The sequence below is a fragment of the Battus philenor genome, unplaced genomic scaffold, assembly GCF_028537555.1.
Source record: "Battus philenor isolate CCGP_79_NKW_IND1 unplaced genomic scaffold, ilBatPhil1.0.hap1 SCAF_30, whole genome shotgun sequence".
NCBI lineage: Eukaryota > Metazoa > Arthropoda > Insecta > Lepidoptera > Papilionidae > Battus > Battus philenor.
The window spans coordinates 4,579,979-4,600,702 of record NW_027181694.1 but is presented as its reverse complement, the minus strand read 5'-3'; the positions used below and the strand labels follow the sequence as shown (position 1 = coordinate 4,600,702).

General features: G+C 34.7%; 1 protein-coding gene across 1 annotated transcript in view; it reads left to right on the top strand.

Annotated features, from left to right (window-relative positions):
* The window catches only part of LOC137927270 (uncharacterized), a 52,099-nt gene extending 31,648 nt beyond the window's left edge, over window positions 1–20,451 (top strand). Inside the window, exons 2-5 of the mRNA XM_068771049.1 lie at window positions 4,574–5,888; window positions 17,797–17,871; window positions 18,178–18,324; window positions 20,377–20,451. Coding sequence (XP_068627150.1) covers window positions 4,836–5,888; window positions 17,797–17,871; window positions 18,178–18,324; window positions 20,377–20,451 — 1,350 coding nt within the window. The 5' untranslated portion in view covers window positions 4,574–4,835. The remainder of the gene's footprint in view (window positions 1–4,573; window positions 5,889–17,796; window positions 17,872–18,177; window positions 18,325–20,376) is intronic.
* Window positions 20,452–20,724: the final 273 nt, after the last annotated feature.

Genomic DNA, 20,724 nt, shown 5'->3' with positions numbered 1-20,724 from the left:
CTAAATTAGGATATTTTGTAGTTCCTTTTACACGTAGATATATATATATATATATATATATATATATATATATATATATATATATATATATATATATATATATATATATATATATATATATATATATATATATTGAGAATTTTGGTATGTGTGTATATTAGTTAAGGGGACCGGAAAGTAATGTCGTTTCTGTCGACACATATTGCAGAAAAACCAATTGACTTTTACCACACCGGCATTGGAAATTTGTAAACTAGATGGCAAAAGGTTTTTGTACCTCTTTTGTACCTCTATGTAAACTGTTTCTTTATTTAGTTATTATCTATGGTGTACAATAAAGAATAAAATAAATAAATAAACCGATTGGGAGCATGTATATCAGATTTTTGGTTTGAATCTTCGCAGTTAGTTACATAATTTATTACACACAGTGACTGCTCTGAGAATCGAACCCGCAACTTGGCATGTCACACTGCCACTTATAGGCTATAGTACCAATTTGGAACATATATCATAGGTGTAAAAGTTTTAAAAGGGCGAAGGCATAGCTCATTTGCTGTTTTATTTTCAAATTAATGTACGGTAAAACCAATGCAAAAGCGAATGGTTCCAGAAATAATAAATAGCGCAATGACAACATAGTAACAAAAAGCGTTTTTTTTTTTAATTTGGACATCTGCATATTAAAATTAATCATTGTTCACTGTCTGTCCGTGCAGACTTTGTACTGCTAGAAGCTATTGACCTGTCGCGTTCCAATAGAAAAAATAAATTGATATATCAAGTTTCAGAGTGATTATTTTATAAAGGGTGTTTAGAAATAGGCGTTTTAAAGCTCATTGCTGACAAATGAACTATTCATTTATTCATTGATGGCTTTTTCACTTATAAACATTCACCTTGTATGTAGAGGATCGTTAGCTTCATTCTTCGTTGTTTTTAAAATTACATTTTTTAAAGAATTTAACGTTTTATAGAGTAGATAATTATCGAGGATTGAACCTGCGGTTAATAATAATGTCATAGTGCTAATAGGCTATGAAAAAATTAGCTTCTTTGTCTTACATTTCGGAACATTTACACGCAAAATGTGTTATTTTTGTTTGCGCAAATAAATCCATCAAACTGTTGCACCACTTTCGCTAGTCCTAAAAGAGACAAGGTTGAGGAGAATATACTAAGTGACGCACCGTACGGCCGACGCATCGCAGCGCGTCAGTCGCACGCGAACCGTCACGGTGGACGCACGTGCGCGGGGGACGCTCCGTTTTCCCGCGCTGCGTAAACAAAGCCATTGTCTGACGTCTGTGGAATTTTATTCTGTGCAGAAAGTGTATCGGAATTAACAAAGTGTATTTCAAATTGAAAATATCTTGCTACATATATTATTATTTTCGCCCAGCCGGTATAAAATAGTAATAAAAAAAACTTATATATATATAAAATACAATTTTTGGATATTTATTATAATTGTTTGCTAACTAAAGCTTCGTACATTACTTATACGTGTATTTAAACGTAGAAACGTGAACCGTGATCAATAAAAATTCTTTAAAACATCATTTCACACTGTCGGTATAGTAGACTAAAAAAAACTTTATAAGCGATGTTTACTTTTTGTAAATCTATTATAATTAACTAAATCGTCGTATAAAATTATCGATACTTGAATATTAGTGTAGAAATATATACCGTAGTCCATATAAAGCACGCTATAATAATTCAAATTACGAACGTTACGAATTTCGTATTATTTAAACGAAAATAAAAAAATATAATTATTGATAACGTGTTACATTGTTTTATATTACGTCGCGATTATCTCATCATCATGTCAGCCGGTAGACGCCCATTGCGAGGGTCTTCGCCTGATGACGGGTTCATAGACTTCCACCGACTTTGAGTATATCAATTGAATATATCAATTATTATTATTATCTGAATTATTGCAACATTTTTATTGATACATTGACGAGTTTATTTATTACCTTGTTACTGGAAATATAATTAAAAATAATTATCTGTTCGACCTCAAAAGAATATAACGTATATCTACATATATTATCAAAGTGCGTATAACAAAGTTTTCGATGTTGCATTCGATCCGAAACAATAATACATACGCGAATTTAGGAAATGTTTAGAATTAATGATTTCAAATAGATTAGGATTTTCAAATTTACCTGAAGAGATATTAGCTAACCGATAATAACCATCCAATTCGCGGATTGTCAGGGTCAGAATGCTACACAGGTTTTAGGTGATAACCCAAGCCAAGGTACTTTGAGGTACCATTGTGCCAGGTCACTTCATAGAATGCCTACCTAAGTCATCTTAGAGCTCGTCGGCCTTTCAAACCGATAGTAAAGTAGTATGCAGTGGTTTGAGCCGAGATTCCTAATAGATCCATTGAATTTTCCAAATCCATGTGTAAATTCTTATTTGACATTAGTGAACAACCTTCAAATACATCTAGTTTTAATTGTATTAGGGGGACCGGAAAGTAATGTCGCTTTCTTAAGTTAAATTTACAAGACTAGATTTTGAACAAGTTTTTATTACTAATCAACAATATATGCGCCTTCGTTATCAACAACCTTTTGCCATCTAGTGTACAAAATTTCAATGCCGGAGCGGTAACAAATCAATTGGTTTTGGTGGGTGGAAGTCTAAACATTAATATGGGTGTCTATCGTCTTACATAATGATATTAATACTTATCTCATTAGATGATGTGATGAGATTTGGGCACTGTTAGTGTAGCGGTTGAAGGATTCAGACTTCGATCATAGGTCACTTGATTCGATTCTCAGAAAACAATCTTGTAAAATTCTCACTTTGTGCATTAATTATATGGGATGTGTTCACCAAGAAGTTTCTAGAGGATGGGTTGCAGAGTCCTCTGCGTACCATAATTATTATGGTGTATCTTCTCATAGATAACTTTAAGGAAGACCTATGTCTATAGCAGAAACGATGACTAGAAAACAAATTTTTAAAGAAAAAAAGTATAAAAATAAAATTATACTGAAATGTACGATTGAGCGTTTGAGAGTGTGTGTGAATAATAATACGTGTATGTAAATAATATACCGACGTAAAGGCTTGTTTTGAACGTGCTGACGTAAATAAATTTTGATTTATAATTTATTAATTATAGGGTATAAGTTATTTCACATTAATCCACGAAAAATTCAAAGCTTATGTTAAGGAAATATTAATCAATAAAGCACATTAAATATATTAGAAAGCAATTATGCTAAAAATTTGAATTTTAAAAATGAAAAAATAGTAAAATTGTCGTGAAATAAAATAGTTTCTTGCTTGGTACTTTTCGATACAATAGTCTGAACATAGCAGTAGTAGTAAAATTGGGAGTAATAACATTGTATAAAAACTTATTACGTTTCAAAGGTGCTTTGCAATAGAACAAATATTTGTTACATTGTTTTAAATTTGTAGTTGTGGACACGTTTTGACTTTGGCTAATGTGAATTTAATTTTGGAGGTGTACGATTAAAAAAATAAACGTTTCTTTTCCGCTATTGGCTTTTATGCGTTTATATTTTAAGTTCAAAAGTCTTTGTATTTTGATGACCGTTATTGTCTGTGGAATCACTTGTACAGTAGCGGGCGATAAATGTTGCACATCGATCTTTGGAAAGAGACAATCGGGTAATTTTGGCTTCGTAGAGCGTTATCTCTGTCTCACATAATACGACTGACAAAACGTCACATAGGTAGTGTGGGACAGAGATGGTGTTCTACCAAGCCGAAATAAGCCGATTGTCTCTTTCCAAAGGTCGATGTGGAATATTAACCGCCGGGTACTGTAGTATTATTTTTTGTATTGAAACAATGCATTTGTTAGAGTACAGTTGTACTATATCAATTGTTTTAATTGCAAATTAGTTTTTACTTACAAACGTTTGAAATTATTAAAGTAGTTCGTTTTAATTATTGATATAAAAATATATGGTAATTATATTCCGTTTCTCGGTGACGGAGTTTCTTGTGTTAAATAATTCAAATGTGCCTTTGTTACGGTTCTATTAAAACTTTACAATTTAAAATTCAACTGAATGGTACTTTAGTGGTATAATTTTGCCTTAGTTTTTATTCAAAGACGACACGTGTTTACCCGTGTAGCGCCATCTATCGGTCACTAGTGGAATAGGGAAGTTGTGTTTTCGAAAAACGCAATAAAAATATTATCTTTAGTGTGTAGTTTCGTAGCGGGATTTGTGCCGACCCGTAATGTGCGTTGGAGATTTTTACGGAGATAATAGCATGTCGCAGATAGTCAATGGAAGCAGGCAACGTAAAACCGGTCATCGTGGCGGTCTTTAGCAAGCTGGTATTTATCTGCTGACGTGATAGGCTTTCCCCAGGGAAATCCAATAGGTCTTGACAACCTTATTAAATTTTATATGGTTTTGTAAATGGTTAACTTATTATGGTGTAAATAATTCGCAAACAGGACGGTAGTCTAGGTTAGGAAACGTATTCTCTAGACATGTGTAGATTTGTTTATTTATTCGCTATTATATTCAAGGGTATATTCCGAATACAGGCTGGGAACCGAACTGCTGGAAAGTTTGGCATAGCACCAAAAACGAGTGACTCAGTGGCAATGTCACCATACGGGAAGTGTATAATGAAATTCGGACAAAATGGAGTGAGTAAGTGACAAAGAAACAAAATGTCTCCTGACAAACGCAAAAGGAGCGTGTACGGCGATAAGACAACGACCAGGACTTGCAAACTCTAGCGTAAGATATAGTTTTGATCTCACAGTATTTTAGTGCTCAATATTAGTAAGTAATTATTTAAAAATGATCGCGCTGAAGAAGTGGCACGGCGACGAGCTGCTGCGGCTCGCTCTCGTCCTCAGCCTCCTCAAGGCTCGCCCGGACGAGTACCTGCAGGACGAGAGTCAACAGCTGCTCGCTGGACTCAACATATCCAACGGATCCGACTGGGCGTTCGAGCCGGAAGCCCGGACACTGATCCGGCCCAGGTTCGTGCATCCGAAATCCCTCGACAACATCTTAATTAACTACGAGCGCAGGCTGTTTGAGGAGTTACATTCGCTCGGCCGATACGCTGACTATACGGACACGAGCGCGCGAAGCGTTCTACATACTTATTTACTGAACGACGTCTCGACGGACACAGTCGCGCCGACGCTGCAGACGCAGGACGCCGTGTCGGCGGACGATAACGTCGCACACGAGGTGAAGGTCGACGACGACGAGCCCGAGGCCGCCCCGCGGCTCGACTCGGTCGTCACACTCTCCCCGGACCTCCATAACCGCACAGAGTCCGACGTCTTCGCCGAGATAGCGACGCGCTCGTTCGACGTCAACGACTTCCTGATACGTCCCGAGATGCAGATCAAAGAGGAACCCGACGATGACAGTGACGACCTCATGGAGGAGGTAAGAGTCAAGAAAGAGAGCGACGATGACCTCTACAGCGATAACGCTATCGACGACTTCGTTCCGTACTTCACCGCAAAGTCTGAGAAGCTCGATGCAGATGAATCTCATTCCGTATACCACCAGAACTTAGCAGATTTAAGAGATTACGAAATGTTCGAAGATATAAAAGAGCTGAGAAGTGAATTGGATCTGGATATAAAGCAGCAAGAGGATTTGGAGCAGTATCTGCTGGAGAACACGCCCCTGGATGCAGAGGTTTACGAATTGGCTCCGATGCTGGACGATGAGCCGGTGTTTAACGTGAAGAGGGAGAGAGCAAGCACTAGTTTTACATCGGCTAGCTCGAGCGGTGTGAGCGAGATGGATTCGTCGTCTAAGGATGGGCTGGATGTGAAGTTGGAGCCGGACGAGGGGCATCACAGCGGGGATGAGCTGACGCAGGAGGTAAGATGTTTGTACTGACTCTTTTCTAAATCTTCCCACCTTTTTGTAAATGTTAAGTTCTGGTCTCCATTTATAGCAAAAAAACATACATATATGTATACACAGAGTAATTGGTTATAGGTGCAAGGGCTTTACAGAAGTAATGATACAAGAAAAAAAAACGTGTTTAAAATTACTATACATACTTATATGCATTTATTGTTTACTATGTTTATACAGACTATTGCCAGAAGTTATTGCCCTGTCGCATTATAATAGAAAAAAAAGTAAATAAATGTAACATATTCTAGAGTGATAATTTTTACAGATAATTGGAAATAAGTGTAAAACTTTTAAAGCTTTTGCTGATAAATGAGTAAAACCTAAAACAAATCTTTGAGTATGTGTTTAAAAATGATTTTGGATAGCTTGAAAATGTTTCAAACTTTCGCGTTTCCTGTTTACATATATGTATGTATGTTTGTATGTTCACATTTACTACCCGCTACTTGTTCTTCTGTTTCTATACTATGGCTGTAGAGTAAATATTGCAATTTTTCTTTACTATTACGCTTATATTTTCTAATAAATTAAAATTATTGTTATTATTTAGGAATTTTTACTAATGATTTTTTTCTAACCAGGAATCTAAATTTGAAATTATTATGTGCAGATTGTTTTTTATAAAGTGATTGTTTATTTTTAAAACTAAAATTTTCATGGTAATGTACCAAAGCATTTTTAATTTTGTAGTGGTCATTGTAAAATTCTCAAAATTAATTTTGAATTTATGTACAAAGAAAATACTAGATAGTCTTCCAGCTACGGAGTTCAAAATAAATTCATATAAAAATAATAATGAGAGACTGATGATAAATACAAGAAATAAACAAAAAGAAAAAAAAAACAAGAAATAAAAATCGTTACGCCTTAATTTCGTCTTCAAAAGGTTAACAAATCCTTCATGGGCCTGCGTGTACGCGTATATAACAAAGTTCCACTATGTATTTTAGACATTCTTTCTAAATTTAAAATTAAAAGTACATTATTAAGTAAATATTATTAGAGCATTCAAGAATTGGATCATAATGTGTGGAAATTGGTTTGTTGATTCATTGTAAACATAAAAATTGTTAAATTTCATTTAAAAGACCAATCGTAGAGTTATAAGCAGCTCTGATCAATTGATCTGCGTTTATAAGATTTTTGAAAACGTCTTTCGCCATTTTTCGTACTGAGAATAATTGTTAACATAACAACAGGGAGGTTTTTAATGATTTATACACGAAATAAATCTATTAGTATTTCTCTAACTGTAATAATGTATATTTTTTTACATTGCTTTCGTTATTGAGAGCTTCTCGTATCTTTTATCTCGTTTAGGGACAGGGAACAATTTTTAATTAATTATTTCACATCCTTCTATTTATTTCTTTACTCCCCTTTCAGTCTCTTTCATTAATCCGGTCTTCTATTATACTTCACATGATCTTACATACCCATCTATTTTTAGTTTCCTTCGTTTCATCACCTTTCATCATTCACATCCCTTCTGAAATGTGATAGGTCTTATCATTTTTTATCACAATTTATTCAGTGCTTAAACTATTTTTACTAATTAATTTAGATATTAGATTGTAACAGTAATAAACTTTAATAGAAATAAATTAACAAGGAAATCTCACTAGATTTCTTCGTTGATTTATTTCTGTTAAATATAATAATAATTACTATTATATTTATTATATTTAAATATAACATATTAAATGTGTTTCTATAATATCACTATGTATGGGTAGAACGGATGGCTGTTGAAGCCTTCAGGTTCTGAAGGAAGGAGACATTATATACCGGTCCAGTGTAGCACGTCTACCCGGTGGGGAGACTTCGTTAGGACCCTGAATGCAGGCTGCCTCCAATCCTATTGGATGATGATGATGATTCTGATCTATCCTCCATTGGACGAGGTCCCGCTGAATCAAGTTTCACACTTTGTATTCGCTTTTGGATTTTTCTTTTAATATATATTATTATCCGTGTATGATTACAGTGATTACGGCATGAAATGAATGCCCGAAGAGCCTTTTCTGAAACTGGAATCAAATTAAACTTCTCTATAATGGCATCCTTATAACATAATTGCTATAATCCTTTCGGAAATATCCTTGAAAGAGTAGTGTAGCAGTTAGTTTCCAAGTTTTATTATCACATAAAAATCCTTCACACGTTAATAAGATTGTTTTCAAATTTTTGTTTAATGGACTTAAATTTGAGATGTTTTCTATAATTTCATTTTCATTTTTAGTATTTAAAAAACGTCACAAAGAATTAAAAAAAAATAGTTTAAAGTTTCCGTTACGGTTTTTGTTTTCCGGTTTGAAAAATCGTTTCAATTCCAGCGAATTACAATTGATAATTAGTCGCTTTGACTTTCAACCTGCTTCAAAATGGCGGCGACGTTTGCCCTTATGAATAATCCATATTCCGAGTTACGGGCGTGTGGGATATAATTACATTTAGTTATATAGGTTCTGTGTAGTGTGAACTATAGCTCTGCGGTGGAGGACTGGGACTTGTGTGTATAGGTCGCGGGTTCGATTCTCGAAATACAATCTTATGTAATTCACATTTTGTTAATTATTTATATATGATTGCTACTGCTCACGAACAAGTCTCCAGAGGATGGTCAGCAGCGTCCCCTGCGTACCATAATAGCACACTGAAATCGCCAATTGCGGCGATCATGGCATATCCCCCAATATATCTTTGGAGAAGCTTGTACCTTGCAGTGGAGGTCTATGGGCTTAAACCACGATAGATTCGGTGTAACAGGAACGAATTTTTATATTAATAACTTTATTTTTAAATATTACAAACATTATTGTAATAGAAAGAGTAAGGTTAGACAATTATTCAAATTAAAGTTTAAATATTTTATTTAATATGCCATGGAATACATCTTTTGTTGATGTCAAGTTCAGTCTACTACCTGTTCGGATAAATAGACATTTATGTAAGCTGCCTTCAGCGATATGCTTCCTGAAATTCACGCAATCGATTAGTACCAATAAGGGCAACAGTATAATTTTAGACCAAAAAAAGAGTGTATTTTACTTACGTTCTGTCCAATTAGAGATTCAATGAATACTTATTGATATGAATTTGTGTGTATTTTCTAATGTATATCCCTGTATATACTCCCTTATACACGGATACGAAGACGTAAGGTTTCCATCTCACCTTACCAGCGTCATCGTGGAATCTGAAATTGTATTTAATTTAAATTTAGAATTGTTCACAGAGCCTTCTGTTCCGCGAAACTATTCTGTAAAGTCTTAAATAGATAAATATATAATGTTAAATTTGAAGTAATGGTTTGATAGACATTCACCCTGGGCTTCACTCTTCCAGATCGAATTAGGAATGAGGATATCCTTAGATATCGTAAGTGACAATTCAGTGGATTGGTTCAAGTGGACAGGCTATAAACCGTTTAGAACAGATGGCTGTTCAGGCTCTAAGGCATGGTTGCACAGACTTATTAAGACTAGGGGCCACTCGGGCAAATCATGAACTGATGGCGGGCCGGTCGCCAGAAGTATAGGTAATTAATTTTTTTGGTTATATTCTGGAATAGAATTCAATATTTTTCGAATGTACGAGAGTATTATTTTTGTTGTCGGCGGGCCACCAGTATTCGACCGGCGGGCCGCGGTCTGCGCATCCATGGTCTAAGGTGTGAGGAGACGAGGGATCGACAATCGTAGCGCAGGAGATACTAGGTGAACAGAAGATCTGGAAAGCCTGGAAATCTATAGTGCAATCCCTAGCAGTGGGTGTCTATAGCTGAAACGATGATGATATCTGTTATCTTTGTCATCGTTTGTGCTCTCGGCACCTGGCATGGTGCAACGACTGCACCACCGGACACACAAAGAAAGGTGAATGAACTTTTTCGGGGCAGACAGACGTTTCAGTGCAAAATGTGTAGTGCATTGACTTGTTAAATCGATAATCTTGACGGGTTAGTGCGACGTATTAAAAGTGAGATTCTCGTATTTTTCTGTAAGAATGGGCAAGTAAACTAATGGCTTTCCTACGATTACATATCATACATCTTACATTTTAAATATTAACACGGTCGCTTCAAGACTGATTTTTGCGCAATTTCCTATCCAGGTTGGCTCGACCCGGTAGAAGAAACTACACTAATGCGAACCAGGCTGTTAAGACCTGGTGCATTTTTTCCAATAATAAATCAAATAAAATCGGGAATTTTAAGTATATATGACATTTTTGTTACTGTCTTTATACCATCATATTTGTAAAGTTTATATATACAACTATCTCTTATACCTCAAGAACAACAGAAGTTACAGCTTTGCTGGTTTTGCAGCAAGCGTGTTAATAAAGTGGACAAAATTTGGAAAAATTAATGGTAAAATATGATTTCTTTACTTTAACATAATTTTACACTTAAATTAAAAAAAAAAACTATTTATGGACCTTATTCATTTCTCATAGGCATTTATTTACAAGCATTTTTAAATTATCAATTATTTTAACATTTAGGAGCCGATCAGAAACTTATTAGTATATCTCTTTAAATAAAATGTTTAATTCAACAACACGCATTACGATCAACAGAAACTCTTGTTGTAATAATAATATTAATTTGATAATATACTATTAATTTAAGATTTAAAACTAAGAAATGAGACGTGAGATGTCTTGTAAAACACTATTATATATGTTTACATGTAGACCCATGAAGGATTTGTTAAATCTTTCAAGGTCGATAAATTCGGCGTTGCAAATTTATTTTTATTTCTTCAGTTTATCATGTATCAGTCACTTTTTTTATAAAATTAGGTGTAAATTAAAGCTAAAAACAATAAAAGTTGTTAAATTTGTACATAATTATGAGATAGTTTATCACAGTAATGACGTGGATCGCTAAAATCGCTTCCCGCCACCGGCACACCGCGTATGTTCACCAATATATGTCGATCGACGGCACGTGTGGCGATAAACAAATAACACGTGGGATGTTATAAATACATTTGTTAGGGCACGACCGGGATATGCCAAATACAAACGTACATATTGGCACTACAGTACGTAATCCATAAACTTGGGTTAGTTTTTTAGATACCTTAAAACTAGTATCTAGGTCAGAAACAGGTCTCCCCTGGTAGCCCTCGACGGCAAAGCGCTCTCAATGCCCAAACCCGAAGGCTTTAGCAAATTCCACTTGGGCAGCAGTGAACGCCAGTTAAAAATTATCTATTTAAATATGGAACATTAAAATATTAAAGACAAAAACACAAATATATATATAAAAAAATATAGTTAAACTGCCCGCATGTAATAAGAAGCAGTGTTTATCTGAATGACATGGTCAGGTTGTGAAAAATATCCACGTCAAGCGGTCTGTACGACCTCAACAGGTCGTACAGACCGCTTGACGTGGATATTACATTGGACTTACATCAACATGTAAGTTGATGTAAGTCAGAGCAGAGACCTCCGGGGGGGGGGGGGTTCGTGGGTAGGAATCCCACATACCCCTGTCCTCCCCCCAGAGGCAGGGCATCTTGAATATCGGAAGATTTCCCCCACCGAAACAAAAAAAAAAGTAAGCCTTGCTACGGGAGTTTTGTCCGACATAAGGGCAATTGGTAGTATAAAAGTAATTTACATTTTAATCGCCCTTAGGAAAGAGCTGTCCTGGGGATTTCTGTAAGAGGTCGAATCAGGAGTGAGGGGGTCTAAAGACCGGTGAATTGGCAGTCGGCAGGGGCCGCATAGTGAAAAACGAATAGCCGCTGGAGTGTTTTGGTTCTGGAGTGGGGATTACGAACCTTCAACCGCAGCAAAGGACGTTCGCTGATAAGGTGAACGGACTATCTTGTCAAGGTCATCGGGAGACGCCAAGGTCAATGTCCATTGCATGTCCTGTGGTTAAAATGATGCTATCAAGAGTTTTTTTTTTTTTTTTTGAAAAGAATAATAGAAACATTCCCCTATGCTGCGACGGTCTGTTTATTTAGAAAGCAGTGAGCCTGTCCTCGTATGGATTTATGCTTTTCACTCGAGGGCTTAAAAATTCTAGATACCCGGTAGAGGAATAATGGAGGCATTCATACCCTGTGAATGAACTTAATGGTTTTCAGATGGCGCAATTAAATTCAATAATGCTCCGTACTAGCGGTTTAAAGAAAATGTTTCTGAAAGTATCTTGCTAACGAGAAAACCGTGTCGAAAAAAAAAAGTAGTGTTACTTTTAAAATCGACGCATAGTTAATATGCGGCCTCCCGCGATGTTAGCGTGTGTGATCGATATAAAACAGTTTAAAATAATTTTCGGGTGCACGGCGTCGACCTTGCGCGGCCTTGACCGCGGCTGACCTTGGTCGAAGATAGATATTCCGCGTAATCTTTGTTCTAGAAAATCGATTTGGTTCCTTCACAGCGCCATCTATGAACTGTATTCTAAAATATAATTCAAATCTGTTATATCTTCGCTTATTATCTTTACTTTTGTTTTTGTTTGTTCATAATAATGACATTTAAGTACTATTATATGTTTCAGTAATTTATTTTGTGTTATTTAATAAAGTTCAGTATTGTAAGCAACTTAGTTTCTGAGCGTGGACGCCATCTAGATGTAGGGAGCCATGCTTACGCATGATTTGCTACAGCGCCATCTATCGTAACTCATTCAAATTGAATTTAGTTCCTTTAAATTACACTAGATGGTGTAGTACACGCGCCGTTCAATTGACGAAAGATGTCGCTACTCGGCTACTCTTTAGCTAACTTGGAATTGTGTGGCACGTTGATGTATTTATTTATTCAATACTTTATACCCTTGCTAATGACATCAGTAGTTTGCTAATGAACCAACCTACAGTATTATTTTTTATATTAAGTTTTCCTTTACCCGATATACTCTTGGTGGTAGTTTATTTATTGATTTCCGATCCTATTTCATTGTTTCTTGTTGGTTTACAATCAGAAATACACTCATACATAGGAAATTAATTGCCGACACCTTAAGGAAACACGGTTTGACTGTCATAGCTTCTCGTATTGCGTTTGACTTTTGTATATGAAATTTATAGCTATAGTTTAAAAATATGCATTGTAATCAATGCCTCTTAAAATCCTTGCGGGTGGAAATTCGTTGAAACGAAAATGGAAATCTCATTAATCTCTCACTCTCTCTATCTCTTTCTCTCTTTATATATGTATATATATCGGATTTTAAACAATTGAATTGAATAAACTTGTATACGCGGAATCTTTTTTTTTATTTCTGTATTCATGAATCCGAAGCCGATCAGAATATTTATACTTTAAATTCTTTTCCATTCACAAATACAGGGTGATTAACCCGAAACTATTGATTTTTTAGATAGGGTATATCATACATTCACTTGTGCACAGTTTTTATACCTATAAGTAAGGGAAACCAGTGTGCCTAGTGCCACCTATATCTTAGTATAGGTAGCAAGCATACACTTTATTTAAATGGGTTTTGTGTAAGAACAAGAAAAATGTTAAAATAACAATTACTTCCTACGGTACTGAAGTAACAAAGGAAATAACAACAGAAAAATGTATTAAAAAAATCTTCATCATTTATTCTTTCCGTTGTGCCAATGGAGGACAAATAGTTTAGCACCAAAACAAGTATAATACATCCAAACAACACTTAACATATTTGGTATATATATTAGGGAGAACGGAAAGTAATGTAGTTTCTGTCGACATATTTTAGAGAAAAACGGATTGATTTGTTACCGCTCCGGCATTGAAAAAATTTAAAAATACAAACAAATTTACAAATTGTACGAAATAGTCTCTACTGAATTAGGCAAAGGGGTTTTAATTACTCTTTATATATCTTCAGTAATATTTTTTAAAAGTGTCTGCGCTTTGATGACGTCACTATACAAAACACTTCCAATACATCATAGTTTCAAAGAATATTATACACATGCTGACGTATATATTTATGAAAAATCTTCACACAGACAGAAATATATATTTCACTATACACACCGCCATGTTTAATTGACATTATTCAAAATTAATAGCTAATCTGTACTCCCACCGACTAAGCAAGATTTCTGAATACGATCCAAATTATGTCTTATTCCACACACATAAAGTATAAATTAAATTGCATTTTATTATCAAAATAGAAAAGTTACGAGTAACCTTTAGCAATAACCAAAGGTCGTATATCCCTTTTGTGTTATAGTAATTATAGCTTTATGACGTTGGTATAGAGTTGAGTTTTAATATAATTACGGTGTAACATTTTGGCGCCAATCATTACAAAACGTTCATTTGTACGCAGTTGGGCGATCCAAATTAATATCGAAGAAAAAAAAAAGCTTTCGATTGGATTAGGATTCGTGATTTAATTGGACCGAATAGCGGATCGATTTTAAAACTAATTATTTATTGTGGTTCGAATAATTTAGATATATGTATATATAATTCGTAGTCTCAATTCCTGAATTGTTGACTTTTATACCTGGGCAAAGAGAAATTAGGGCAATCTTCAAGAAAGAGAGAGGTCAATCGTGAAACACAACTATAACTAATATTTAAAATTCTCGTGTCACGGTGTTCGAACTTGAACTCATCTGAAACGGCTTGACTGATTTTTACCAAATTTAATATGCGTATTCAGTAGGTCTGAGAATCGGCTACTATCTATTTCCTATACCCCTAAGTGATAAAGGTTGTTCACACTTAAAAAAAAATTTTTATTTTTTTAACGAAATTTTTTGTTTTTATTTTTTATGATACAGCATACAAGAATACATACAACCATAAATTTTCACCCTTTACGATCAACCCTTATTTTTTATTTGTAAATTAAAATATCAATTTTTTTTATTTATACTAGATAACGTTCGGAAAACTACGTAACATGGGCGCGAAGGTTCAATATCACTTACTGCCTTAAGTTACTGTCTACGACCAAGTTGTGCTCTATCAATTTAGGTCTCATTAAAACGAAAGGCAACGAAGAAGGTTATGCTCGATTTCGGGAATATTGATATCCATATACGAATGAATGTAAATGACATGGGCATTCGATTGGCAAGTTGAAGTCGTAGTTGGCAGCCTACAAGTGCAGAACAAATAGCCGCAGAAGCCTTAAGGTTTTGGAGTTAAGACCAGGGACCGGCTGAGATTACCTCAAGTAATGTCGTTGGAAGACGGCTTTGTTGAGATGTGTGCAGCTATAGTGGTCTTATTGCTCAAATTATTGTGATAACGATACGCCTAACCGACTTTGAATTTCGATCGCAGAAGTAGACTTTTAGGAGGTTCGATTCTCGGCAAGTTTATGTAATGTATGTTAATGACATCGAAACTATAAAAAAAATTTATCCTGATAATGTAAGATCCCCGCCCCATACAAAGCAGGGGAGGGGGACGAAAGGCCATCAACAGGGAACATGCTACAAATGCAATGCAAGGAATAATTAATTTTTACAAAAGTCTCAGAATCGTTAACTTTGTATGCGTTATTACATGTAACAGATTAGTCACAGTTTTGTATCATATTTAAAGGCTAAAATTTGTATGTTATACGCACATATACAATACATATATCTATTATATCTCCCAACGAGTTTGGTAGCATAAAACTAAAGAATGACTTTATGATTTTAAATATTTCTGTCATATTTCTGTAAATAAACGACGAAGTTTCTTGTGAAAAAATTGATAAATTATGAGAAAATTACTAAAAGCAGCGTCTTTTTTACTTTACAAATTGCAGAGTATTGCAATACGTTTCTTTTCATTTCAAACTATTTCTATATCTCAAAAACATTTAACACCGATAGGCGCAAAAACGACACAACAATATTCGTGTATTGTGTTTATCATTCTGTCTGTATATTTTATTTTTTATGTATAATTATAAATATTCTTCTTAGTCCAAATCCTTTCAATTGAGATTTGAGGCAATAACCACAGGACTTATAAAATATATAATAAAAATAGTTCGTAAGTAAATAAGATACCGTTGTTGGTATTTTTACTTTTTATAACATCTTGCTTGTTATAATTATAATAATTTTGGTAATTTGATGAGTAATTTACTTGTAATCATTTTAAACCAGCAATAAACCTTATTTTCTTTATTTAATTATATTAATTAGAGATTTTAAATAGAAATGTTTTTTTTTATTTTAAAAATATTTATGGCCAGACTAAGTTAACATATGTCACACTTTTAAACGTTTTTTCACTTATGCGGTAATGTTAGAGGTGACTTCTTGTAGCTATTTGAGACGTAGGCATAGTTTTTCAGAAAATTTCAAGCATATTTTTTTTTCTATCTATTCAAAATACACACTGCTTGATTGGCTACAGGTGTAAAAACTTTAAAGAGGTAAAAGTATATCATATTTTTCAACAAAAAGCTTTAAAAATTCTACACCTGCTTTCAATCATCCTGTATATGTGAAGTAGATACAGGTGACGCTCTGATATATGTTACAAAAGAATTTTTTTTTTCTTTTAGAATGCGACAAGCCTATATCTGCTAGTAGTACAGTCTGGCGGGTCAGATAGTAAACACTAGGTAATTTTAATATATAGTAATTTGAATATTTAAAACGCTTTCAGTTGCTAGTTTTCATGGTTATTATTTTCGAAACTAAATTTTTGGACGTGATTGTACCATATATTAATAGAGAGAAAATGAACTATACTTTCTTCGATTTAAACCTTGTACACCTATAACCTATCAACCTGTATATGTAAAGAGTTAAGTATAAAAAACATTTAGAAATTATAGCCAATGTTGCTATATCGAATTCTTTGAGAATGCAATCGGGTTGATCGATCTCGATGTTTTACCGATTGATATGCCGATACGACGCCATGTTGGGATAGACGCCATCTTGTCGACGCAAAAGCGCGCCATTTGCGGCTTATCTTTTCATTGTTTTTTTTTTTTTGTTAATGTGTCGAATGCAAAAAGCTGCATCGATATTATGTTCGATCGAGTATTGATGTGTTGTAGCTAGGGTTAAAGAATTAATCATGATATTTTTGTATGAAGCGTGTATGTTTTTTAAGATGATGGAGTTTATTTTCATCATCATATGTTTTCCCAATACGTAGCATATAGTTATTAATAATAAAGATTTGAAATTGCGAAGAAGACGATAAATTTCAGAAATGAGATTCGCAGAAGAACTAAGGTTACCGATGTAGCGCGAAGTATTGCACATCTAAAGTGGCAGTAGGCGTGGCGCATCGAGAGCGCATGGCTATCGGTTCTTTGACCATACGGGCCGAAAGGTTTTGGTGGTGACCACGAGCCGGTGGACGCGGCGTAGGTAGGCCCACTTCGAGGTGGATCGAGGACATAGTTGTAGGCGCGAGAAGTCAAAAAGAAAAAATTGCACATTTGACAGTCCGTTATGAACTTCGCGTTTTTGACAGTTCGCTATGAACTTCGCGCGTTTAACAATACGCTATATATTTCGCGCGATAGACAGTTCACGCGCTGTAAACTTATATTGCCTTTAAACAACTGCATCTCGTAGTGTTTATACGATCACAAAATTTATTTATTTATTTCATATTTTTTTAAGTATTAAAATACGTCACGTTAGTTTACTTGTTCTACTGGAATACGGCAGACAATATCTGGTACTACCAGTCTGTCGGGACAGCTAATTGATGATAAAAGTATTGGTGATGTAATAATTGATGTCTTCCGCAGTTCTTGTGTAATATAATCACGCCGTTAGTCCATTTTGAGGGTAGCAGCATGTAGAAAAGTTTGTCCCGAATGAGCACGGAAGTTCTGTGTTCATGCCTTGCGTATCCCGACATTTACAAAATATATATTAACATTTTTATTTTCTTTCACCAGGACATGGATCTCATCGAGGTGCTGTGGAAGCAAGATGTGGATATGGGTTTCTCCTTGGAGGATCCTGTTCAGCCGGTGAGTATGTTCGGATCTTAAAATTTAAAAAAAATACATTTAAAACATTTGATTGCAATCAGCAAAAGATCTTCAGGTATTAGTAATCTCATAGTTATTATTAAAAAAATTTGAGTATACATTATTAAAAATAACTTAGAAATTATCAAAAATAATACATTATACAAAAACTTCTACAATAATCCCGTCTCCATAGTTTTTCTAATGAGTTGACTATATTTGAAAAAAGAATTAGAGAAAAATTACAATAAAACATAAATTTCTCGTGAAAGGAATGTAAATTCATTTTACTCGTTCTAAAATCAGGAGGGTCCTCAAGCGACGAAGGTAGAGCTGGGAGACGAGATCGACAAGGAGTTGAAGCTTGCAGAGGAGAAGATCCAGAAGAAGAAAGAGGAGACGGAGAAAATAGAGAAGGTGAAAGCTTCGCTTTTTGATCCGGAGCCTAAAGAAGTGAGTTTCATTTAGTTATTTATTATATACGAATAATTTTTTTACCAATTCCTGTTTTAGACCAAGGGTAGGTAGAGTTCTTTGAGAGCTATTTTCATTATTATAATTTTTCTCGAATCGCAATTAATTATGTATTTAAAACATATTAATTTATTTTTTGTAAATAGAAATACATAACATACGAAATTTAGTAAAATAATTAATTTTTTTTTTGGTGAATATTTGGTGACAGCATTTAACCTATTTTGTATCAGTTAATACGAATAGGTGTTTAGATTTCACGGAATTTAAAGTCAAAAAAAATTATAAACATTTCTTTCCAATATTGAAATCATTTGACAAATTCGAATATAGCTCGCAAGCTTCATGGTGCTACCTCTGTTTTAGAATCATCTAGAAGGTTCTATTTACGTCTAATCTTTCCTATCATATTATCATCTTTTTGTATGATCATATCAAACTTATATAATATTAACGGTATCCCTCTATTACTCTCTCTACTAGGCATTTTGTATGTAATAAGTTCCTGTCAAGATATTTAACACTATTCTGTGCGTGAAGCCATATTTAAAATTGTCAAATGGTTATTATTTCTGTCATACGATGAGACTGAAAACATTTTTAAACTGATAAAATAATATTTGGGTTTGTTTCCTAATTTTCCGGCCAGAATTAAATATTTATTGTCTCTTTCTTCTGTTTTCTTGCGTGTATGTTATTTCGTATGTTGACATGCAATCACAACCGTATATGTCACTGCCACTGCCCCTGTGATACAGGCCTTGCTTAGTGTGGGGAGCAACAGCACTCACGTTGGCATACTTACATTATTATAACTGTAATTATAATTTTAAAGTGTAATGTAGTTTTATACAATATAATTTAAGAGTGATTCCATGAGGTAGAATTTGTCCGTCCATCGCACAGGGCGACCTTTGGATCTTGAAACATATTGTACGATCTAAAGTACATATTTATTTATTTTATTATCCACAAAAGAAAATTTAGAATGCACTTGTGTACATCATGGAAAGAATATCAGAAGCGCCCAATTTGATAGTAATTAGAATCAGATTGATCTCCCTTGTAAGGCAACCTTCAACTTAAAGTTAAAGTTCCAAACGCGCCCAAATCCGAAAAGTGTTCTTTACAAACTCAGATATGTTTTATTGTGGTTATTTTCATAATAAAATCTGTAATACAATAGTAAAGACATTCATTGTCAATTGAGCTGAGTCTGATTCTAATTTACATCAAAACCTGCCTGTATCTTTATCAATATATTTCTCAGTGTAGTTGACAAATTTTCAAATGATTTTATGACATATAAGAAGAGTGCGTGAATAAGTTTAAAAAGCAATAAGATTCATTATGAGAATCAGAAACGAGGCGTTCCGTTCAAGGACCAATATCACCGACGTAGCTCGAAGAATTGCTCGTGTGAAGCGATGAGCGGGGCACATTGCTCGTGCAAGATGAGCCGGTAGACGTAACGTGGGTAACCGCTCCAGTTAGACCGACTATATAGTAAAGTGTTTGATGGAATCAGGCGTTACCTTGCGGAAGTCCATCCTAAGTAAGAAAAGGACCAATATTTAGCCACTTCCGCACATGCAGTGGTAGTCGTGCAACAAAGTGCATCGCCCGCCAGCCCGCTGATAAATGCGTATGCGGCAAACAATGCGAATTACACAACCGCCACCGTTAAATCACTCAACACGTGTTTCACCCCTCCACGGGGCATCTTCAGGAGTTATGTTACACCGATTAGTGCCAAACACAGAGTAGAGGTCAGGGGAAGTTGCTGCATACGAGCAGCGCAGGACCGGTCATTGAAACTATCTTTAAGGGGAGGCCTAGGCCTGTAGTGGGCGTCTACCGCCTGAAAATAAAAAGAAGAGTGCGTGAATTGCTTTTTCAAAACATGTAAACTGACATTTTGAAGGCTTTTGTAAACGTGTATAAGCATAAGGTACTAGTAGGCTTTATTTTTAAGTGTTTAAGAATTTCAATTGTTTATTGCGGTTCGATAAAAAAATTATTTATTCCCAGGACGATCCTTGGGCTGGTCTCTCCTACACCGTGGACACTGAAACTGGTAAGTACTATACTAAGCACTTACACTAAGCCCTTTTAGTACTTTTTTTTCATTTAAGTACAATTTTATGTACTTTTTATGTACGAAACTAGGTATGTACCATTGGTTGCTGCTAGTGCTATCTCGGTCTTTATTAGCAAGCTCGCAGTCATTCAGAAACGAGGAGATCCGTTGACGACAGTAACTGGCAGCGCAAAAGATTCGCAGTTTAAAAATATCATATAATACATTTATATTAATCAATCTTTTTCTTAAAATAATATATGCGTGGAAGTGTTTACTGATAACAGGTAACGTTTAAA